The following is a 9,455-nucleotide window of genomic DNA, read 5'->3' as shown; positions in this document are numbered from 1 at the left end:
TAAAATGAGTGTGTTAGCAGAAGTTGAAAATGCACATGTTTTTCACATTACTGTGAAAGAAAGATGCACAGAGATTTAAGATATTTGTTCCAATGTAGAAATAAGTCGCCATATTGTGGGGATGCAAACATGTTCAAGACTGTAGTCATACGTCATGCTTAGCTTTAAAACTAGCAGAATGTTTGAAAGTTCAGAGTGGATTAATCTGACATTAAACATAAATATGACTTTGTGTAGAATATAATCCCTACAAATTTTTGTTATGGTGATAGCACATTGCTACATCGGTTCTATAAAAACAAAGACTGTGTATCACTGTTGTCAAGAACATGATTTGTGGAAAAGTCAGTGGAATACGACCTACTTTCAGGGACATGTACATTCACTGTTAGAATACCCGAACTCGAACTGTCCAAACAAGCATTTGATAGACAATACATTCGTTTGTATATTCCTTGTTAATTTCAATTTCAGAACAAATTTACTTTGCAACTTATGACAGTTCAAAGAGAGCACAAAATGATATATCATCAAAACCCTGAAAATTGACCCACTTTAACGGACAATTGCTTAGCAACAAAACAAGAACCCAAACTTTACAAGCATGACCTTGAGAAACAATATCTTGGTTTACATTTCAGGTAAATTCTAGTTACAGAACAATTTTGGCTTGTGAGTTATGATTGTTCGAAGATGATGCAAAATAATGTATTTTATCAAAATCATAAAAATGACCCACTTTAAAGGACAATTACGTAGCAACGAAACAAGAACCCGAACTTTACAAACATGCATTTGATAGACAATACATTGGTTTATAATCCATGTGAATTTTAATTGCAGAGCAACTTTGGTATGGGACTTATGATTGTTTAAAGAGAGCACAAAATGACATATTATCAAAATCATGAAATTTGACCCACTTCGACGGACGATTGCATAGCAACAAAACAAGAACCCAAACTTTGCTAGCATTCATCTAATAGCCCTATAGTAGGTTGTTGTTTGTAATAAATTGCAAGCGAAAATATTTTATACTTATGGACTTTCAGTGCTTTGAAGTTGGGCAAAATTTCAGATTCTTTACAACCTGAAAACAGTGTATTTATTCAGGCTGCCCAGGGCCTTAGAATTTACAGGAGATTAACTTTACTGCTATTTCATACAAGTTTAGGCATTGCTCTGATCAGCATATTCTGCCTTTGTTGTTTAGTTAAAGCATTGTTCAGTGATAGTGCCCTTAAGTTGGCCAATTTTCATGTTTTTGACATGCCCAAATCCGGCAAAATGGCCCCCAAACTTCTTTGGCCTGTTGCTATGGCAACGAGGGGTTCTGAGAAGAAAGAAAGCTATTTTGAGGGGTTGTGTACCAAGTACTATCACTGTGCAAGAAATGAGCCAAATCTATTTTTTGACCGGTGCCACCATTGTTTGACCCTTACAGACATTCGCTCTTAATAATATCCATCAGAAGTTTTCTGCATTCAAAGCGGCGCACATTAGGTCGTTGACCCCGAAATACGCAGCGTGCATGGATATGTGTGCGATGTTTCTTGACATATCATATTCTCTGTATAAATGACAGATTTTACCGACATTGATATTGATTGTTGTCTTGCACTTGTCGCTAAAGACGAATATTTTGTTTTGATGACAATCCCTTGTAATCACCTGCGAAAACTCGGACGCCGACGGGAAAGACGCCCGTGTAGTTTTTAGAGCCGAAACAGTCATGGGTGACCCTAATATATTCGAACTTAACCAAGCCACAGCGCTAAATAGACATCGTAATTTGTATGTTGGAAATAGATTTGACAGGAATTGACCAAAGGTGGGCTTTCAATGTTTCGGCAGTCTCGTGTCGGCCAGCTGAACGCGTGGGAAAATGTTGAAACAAGAGTGACAGTCCGGGGGTGCCTGGCGTCTTACACGGAGCGCCGCGAGTCTGTGACTGTCGCAGACTCGTGCTGATTTCGTTACACATCGAGTGCGTAGAATATAAAAATGATAATAATACTATAGAGAATCGTAAATACAGTGGTTCGTTCTTTGTTGATGTAACGTCCTTGGTTCTTTGGAGCTCTTGGCTTGATTCATTTCCAAAAGTAAATAGCACTTGTATTTTAATTCAATTGCAAATCCCATCCACAGACCGACAATGCCACAGCCTGGCTGTTACTATGGTTGTGATTGTGATTGGCAGTCGTGCGGTTTCCTCTGTAATGATATCCCTAACCTACTTAGCATATCGGTACCCTTTGATCAGGCCGACAGAACTCCACAAACTGCCGAGGGATAGCTTTTCAGGATCGTGTAGAACTTCCCACATTACGTTAGAAATCGGAGACTAATATACCCATTACAAATGTCTCACTGAGTATAACCTTTTTTCTTTGCAAGTGGAAATATAAGATTTGCCTGAGTTGGTTATTTATCATATACAAGGTGAAATTGTAAAACCATATTATGCCCGGTCATAACTTATATTTCTATAGATAAGCTGATGCTCCTTTGTTAGGAATTGATTGATATCATAGCTACTTTTCTAGAGGCGGACTTTTCGGATATTTTTTTCTTCTTTGAAATTTAATATACATTGTATAATACACTATACAATTTACATTGTATAATGTAACCATATGCCCATGTATTTCTAGTTAAGATGATGGTCCTTGTTTAATTAGTTATTGATATCACAACTACTTTACGAGACGATACAAAACTATGTTTTCATTCGACGACTTTGCTTGAAATGATGATGCTGGTCGTCGAGGGTGCCGAGGGGCCCAACAAGACCTACCTGTTCCTGACGGAGCTCTTGGGACGGAACATCGCTGACGGCCGCTCCTGATCGTCGGATAGTCGACCGACGAAATCAATACAGGGCATTCATGTGTTTTTAATGTATTTTTTGATCGTATTTGTCTGTTCAATGTTGAGTTGGCGTACGTAACTAACTAACCGTACCTGTTCAAACTTGTGAAGTCGTAACTAACATTACACTTACTTCTATGTATTAATTTAAGACATACTATTATTAGGTAGCTACATTTCTAAGTCAGAATAAAGGGATTCGGGGTTCCATCCCTTGCACACTGCTGATCGTCGGGGGTGCAGCTCCGCCAACAAGACCTAGCCTCTACCAGGCTCCGCGGATCGGTAGTTTAATTGTAGAAAATGGACAAATAGAGTCAATGGTACGCTAGGGGAGTCAGCCGGCCAGAGGAATGGCCTGGAATACAGTTAACCTTGCAGTTAACCTTGCAGCGATCCTAGATTCTGATGTCCTGACACCGACATGAGGCAATAACTATCATGACCTCTTGATTTCAAAATCTTGATATAAAAAAAATAGCATTACAGAAGTTCATCGTCCAAATATTTCAAAAAATTTGTATTTCCGATTCATACTACAAGAAATGTCGAGAGGGGGTTGTATGAATGAGCCCCAAAACAACAACAAAAAACAGCATATAATCTTCCGATTGTAATAAATATCGCTGTTAATAGTCGTGGCGATCTACCCCCATTTTAAACATTGTTTATTGATTTTATAATCTACAACTACACTGCAGTTGCGAACTTTCCAAAATTATCGGTGAGAAACTTTTAAATCTCCTTTAATTTGGAGAATACACATGTACACTACAGGACATCTTAAAACGTTTAAAACCTGGAAGGTAAGTTCATACGAGAGCTTTCCATCATCATTGTGCAGCTGCCAGATCGACCATCATCTATTCCAAATGTGGAAATACGGTAGGTACATCGCTAAATGTAAGAAGAAACTCCATGCCTTAGTCATCTTAAGTCGCGGTGGCACCACATACCAGTATAAATCACAACTGAATATGTCTAACAATTTGTGCACGCCTGTTGAACTTAACGATGTGGGTTCACGGTACATGTTATTCCAAAATATCTAAAAGATATTCATCGGTACTAAATATCGCTATGAAATAAAGTAAACCAAGAAACAAAATCAAACACTGTGGAAAAACAAGCTCCGTGCTGATAGTTGTATTAATATGTGCATGGCCGTTCTTTGAAAGTGTGCCGTCAAAGCAATGCGATTAACCTCCTTGGTCAAACTCAAAGAAGCCGCGCCCGCCCGCATGTGTCAATCAAATTGGGCGGCGCGGCGGGAGGGCCCGGGTCAAACCCATTTTTGCTACAATTCTACCGGTATCTGAACATCTACTAAACATATTCACCCGCACAAAATATCTATTGGTTTCTATTTCAATAATGTAGGTCCCATATTTCCGCTCAAAACCACAAAGTTTGACAACATTCCTCACTTTCTGAACCCCACACAAAACCCGTATACAAGGCCGTGACGTCGTAGTATTTACGGCGTGTACATGTCGACAGCTCGTGTCATACCATTGAGAAAAGTGCCTATAAACTCTATAGCGTATATAAGATCTTTGGTCATATCTAATAGAAAGCGTAGTACGTAGTAGTTCTAAAATACATGGTTGCACCATTCCAGATAGGTATTTACCGTGCACAGATATTCCTATCAAAATTCGAAGGTGGCTTTCCGATCGCGCGCTGACCAGTGCATGTTCCCGATCTTGATCACGCCCAGCGGCAATATCAAAGTTGCCGGTGACTTGTGTTGTCCGGTAACGTTAGATTTTCTGCGAACATGTACAGGCGATTTATATTGACGTTGCAACGGTTGCATTTATCTCAGTATTGTTTAAATACACATATTTTTGTTTGAAGAAATATTTCCAAGAAAACATGGTGATGAGGATTGCCCTTTCGTGTTAGGAAAATAGCAAAACATCGGCTAGCGATTTTACTTAAAAAAAAAAAAACACAGTCTAGTTACGTTGCGCACGTGGTAGAACCCCGCCCTTCCGGCCAAACGCTGTTAAATTTCTGCCGTAAATCAGGCTGTTTGATTGATAATTAATGGTGTTTCATGAATATTCCGTGTAACGTTACACGGTATTCAAAGCATACATGAATATTCTGAATATTACCGACCGCTCTTCACGTGATACCGTTCCGTAAATACGGCCGTAATTACGATCGGATTTATGGCGTGTGCACGATTACGCTAAGCGTAATCTACGGTAACGTTAGTGTTCAAAAGTGTCGGTTTTACTGCTTTGAGTGTTGTTGGCAGTAGGTTCCGTTCAGCGTATCGGGCATGGCAAACTCTCCACCAGTGCAATGTTTATGTTAACCGTCGCCAATCGATCTGACGTAAACAGTGACATTAGCATGCGGACCCCATGCATCCAATCAATGCGCTTCATGTTGTGATATACGGGAACACAGCATACCAATTGCAATTCTGCTATTTCCTGCCAGGGGGCGTTGATACACGCATAACAGATCGGACCGGTTTTTCCGCCCCCCAAACAGACCGGACCGGTAATTCCGCGGTCCGGACCGGACCGGTAATTCCGAACACCCACAGCAGGAGGCTGGTCCACTTGTAGTGTAGTGTGCTTAGCTTCCAAACTCTTCCAGTCTTCCTCTCAGCAAGGTTGATAAAAGCAAGGAGGTTGAAAAAACTTCCTCTCAGCAGACAAAGAAGTGTCTAACGTTACATTATTTTAGAGTCTTTGGCATGCTCAAGCTTCCAAATCCTGCAAACTGTGAAATGAAAAAAAAATGTACATGAAGAAGACGGTATAATAAAAGAGATTGTACATGCACATTGTTTCAGATTTAAATTTAGTGCTTTATTCTGATATCCATGGGTATCAACACATCATTCAGCATATCCTCTATCATTGCTACAGTTTGAGGGACATTGATACTCTCCAGGCAGAGGTTGAGTTGTGTAGATATAGTAGTAGTCTGAAAAATTACACCGGCGCTCCGACTACTACTATATCTACGCGACTCAACCTCTGCTTGGAAAGTAGAAGTTAGCCACCTTTGGGACTGCTTTTTTCTTCCCACTGCAGTGCCCCCTGGCAGCCAGAAGCAGCATTACAGCTGTTAGCATATTACTGAAGTGTTGGCAGATATCAAAGAAGAAAACTCTGTCGTGTGTAACAAAACTTTGATATCTATTGGAAGATTATGTGGTACAATTTAAGATTGGGTTTAAGGGTCTTTAAGTAAGTTCATATTCATAAAGTTGATACCATTCATCTGGCCTTATCCATCCTCCTACACACTGCCAGTGACATCCAACAGCCAAACCGCCTGTCTGGATGTACCCTGCTCTTTCAACTGTCTCCCTTAGTCCTGACCGCCCTGTGCATAAATATTAATGAACTTACCCTTACATATGCGAGACCCCTTTTGAAAACTGAACGGCCTATTCTCTGATTGGCTAAGACAGCTGGTTTGGGGGGACGTCCACAGGAACTAAGAGTGACGGTTGAAAGAGCAGGTTACATCCAGGCAGGCGGTTTGGCTGTTGGATGTCAATGTGTAGGAGTATGGCCTTATCATAAATAAAACATTATACCAACTCAATAATGCAGAGATGTTCCTGGCGCTTGACGCCTTATTTCTGAAGTTCAAATGTTTTGATTTAATTATGTACATTATGTCATGTCGTTTCTATGCTGTTCATATTTCAATTAATCACAGTGTTTAACGAGGCAAGAGTATGGTGAAATCGATACAATTCAGTCCAAATAAGGACTACAAGGTTAATTGACAAGAAAGTATAAACTTCGAAGTTCAAATGACCCTGAATCATGTGAGTTCTACAAACGCTGCGCAGTTATAATATCCCGTCTTACTGTCCGAGGAAAACCTCTCGGACAGGTGTATCGAGTTCAAATCCGTCTTGCCAAAGTGAAAGTCCCCGAAGATCTCCAAGACGTTACGAGCATCGAAAGACTCCCTGTCCTTGAGCGGCCGCCCCTTCCCAGCAGCCTTTCTGTCGGTTTTGTCGGGGCTGGCGCTCGGGTCTCTGCGGAATAGCGTATTCATGGCGGTGGCGTGGAGTTTGACGCGGTCGTACTCTCGCTCCGTTAGTCCCGCGCTAACGAACTTCTCCACGATCCCGTCAGCGATGGTCTGCAGCTTGTCTGATCCGTCTTGCAGATGCACCTGTGCAACATGAGAAACAAACGTCAGGACAGAACGGACATATCAGGTTACAGTCTGGGACTCAGGACAGAACGGACATATCAGGTTACAGTCTGGGACTCAGGACAGAACGGACATATCAGGTTACAGTCTGGGACTCAGGACAGAACGGACATATCAGGTTACAGTCTGGGACTCAGGACAGAACGGACATATCAGGTTACAGTCTGGGGCTTCAGATGAGAGGAGATGATTAGGGCAGTCTGCACTGACATAAACAGCACAGAAGCCAAATTTGTCATAGTCCTCTACTTGAAAGTTCACCTTTGAAATTTCAGAAGTATTCAGAAGTTTCATCTTTGATCCAGCGAGAATACAGACAAAATTCAAGATCAAATTTGACAAATTTTATCTAATGAAATTGCTGACATAAATAATTGGACCAAAATGTTTGACAGATCAACTCCAGTCATCATCAAGGAATAAACAATCCACTGCTTCTGACTCATCACATCGTGCAGATAGCAAACGTGTCCTGATGAACAGTGGATCATAAGTTACAGACAGCTTATCAGGGGTCTAGCCAGCGTCCGTTTTTCCGTCAATTGACGGAAATTTGCTGCGTCTGACGGAAAAATTTTAAAACCAATCCGTCAACCTTGACGGACAAAAATCCTTGGTGGAAGCTACATGCTGATTGGGGACGCCGTCCACGGCAGTAAAAGCCACACACTGTTTGTTTTGCTATTGTTTTTATTGTTGACGATGTGTGTCGGCGCCCTTTCGCATACGATAATCTCATTAAAAACTAGTCTTTCAAGGTCTCAGTTCAGTCTTTCTAGCTCCTGGAATAGTGTTTTTGCGGTTTTCGCTACAATGGGAATTGGCTGACGGAAAAAAAATTCGAGCTGGCTAGAGCCCTGGTCTGCACTGACATAAAAACAGCACAGAAGCAGAATTTGTCAGTTTTCTTGAAAGTATTCAAAAGTTTCATCTATGATCCAGACCACAGGAGTCATTCTAAATCAAAGGCTGCACTACCATGCACCTGATACCTAACTGGGAGCCTCTAAAGCAAGTTTGGTCCGTAAATATAGTCAGTCAGTAAATATAGAATAGATTAGAATTATCCAAATTCAATTTGTATGGTCCTTGTCTATCAGCAGGGCTAGCCCTCTGTAATAGCCACAGGCTAGTTGGGCAACCCTGGCCGTGTGTGCTGAACAGCCAAACAATTGATAAATAGGATAGAATAGAATAGAATGGAATGGAATAGAATAGATAGAATAGAATACAACAGAATAGAATAGAATATAACAGAATAGAATAGAACAGAACAGAATAGAAGAGAATAGAATAGAACACACACGGACCTGTGCGTACAGAACGTCCACCGCGGCCGGGTCATCGTTCATGTACTCGACCCCACGTACGTCGACCTGAAGCGGGCTTCCCTCGAGGAGCGGAGCGATGATGTCATCACGACACTCCTTCAAGACGCGCTCCGCCGCCGCCACTTCCTTATCGGTCAGCAGGACGAGGGTCGTCAGGGTCAGGTGGAGTTTGTCCGGGTTCTGGAATATACTGGCATCTATACCTGGGGTAATGGAATAGAAAACAACAACAACCTGAGATAGAGACTAGACCATTCTCCGCGTCCAAGATGTACTGACAGACATCGAAAATTTGGAGGTACGTTCTCTACCTTTAGTAAACAGTCATTGTTCTAAGAAAATTGATAGTAAGTTAAACATACGTGACTGATGAACCTCTTCAACAACTTGAGTTCCATAATTTTGCAGTTGATGGAAAGAAGCTGTCACTGTAGAATAACACTGAGGCCAGTATTTGAACAGTGTAACTATAATGATGTCAGTGAGAGGAGAACCTACTAGTAATGGTGAGTGAGTGAGTGAGTGAGGGAGGGAGTAATGGTATGATGAAAAGATATCAATGGTGGAAGGTGACACTTCAGCGGCACCGAAAGTACCTGTAGACCAGTGCTTTATACACTGACCTTGGTCTTGCCCACACTCTGACAGCACGTTGGACTTGAACTCCTGGAAGCCTTTCTTGATGGGCGTGGCCATCAGGGGAAACGACAGGAAGTGGGTGAAGGGCAGCTTGGCTCTTCCTGGAAAATAGGAAACATCAATTTTGCGTTTGTTTTTTTGGAAAACATCAACAATTTTTTTGTATTCTTGGAGAACTGCAATGAGTTTGTTTTTCTGGAAGAAAGCAATGGGTTTGTTTGCTGGAGAACAGCAATGAGTTTGTTTTCCTGGAAGAAAGCAATGGGTTTGTTTGCTGGAGAACAGCAATGGGTTTGTTTCCAGGAAAACAGCAATGGGTTTGTTTCCTGGAGAACAGCAATGGGTTTGTTTTCCTGGAAAACAGCAATGGGTTTGTCCCAGTGATGCCAGACACGCACACAC

General features: G+C 41.5%; 1 protein-coding gene across 1 annotated transcript in view; it reads right to left on the bottom strand.

Moving 5' to 3' along the window:
- Positions 1–5,686: 5,686 nt before the first annotated feature.
- Positions 5,687–9,455, bottom strand: part of LOC118427818 (activating signal cointegrator 1 complex subunit 1-like) — a 4,967-nt gene continuing 1,198 nt past the window's right edge. Inside the window, exons 2-4 of the mRNA XM_035837782.1 lie at positions 9,038–9,154; positions 8,394–8,617; positions 5,687–7,041 (exon numbers count right to left, since the gene is read on the bottom strand). Coding sequence (XP_035693675.1) covers positions 6,682–7,041; positions 8,394–8,617; positions 9,038–9,154 — 701 coding nt within the window. The 3' untranslated portion in view covers positions 5,687–6,681. The remainder of the gene's footprint in view (positions 7,042–8,393; positions 8,618–9,037; positions 9,155–9,455) is intronic.

Source organism: Branchiostoma floridae, chromosome 12 (genome assembly GCF_000003815.2).
Source record: "Branchiostoma floridae strain S238N-H82 chromosome 12, Bfl_VNyyK, whole genome shotgun sequence".
In the NCBI taxonomy this organism is placed as follows: Eukaryota; Metazoa; Chordata; class Leptocardii; order Amphioxiformes; family Branchiostomatidae; genus Branchiostoma; species Branchiostoma floridae.
The sequence above is the reverse complement of the archived record's forward strand: the minus strand, read 5'-3'. Positions and strand labels throughout refer to the sequence as shown.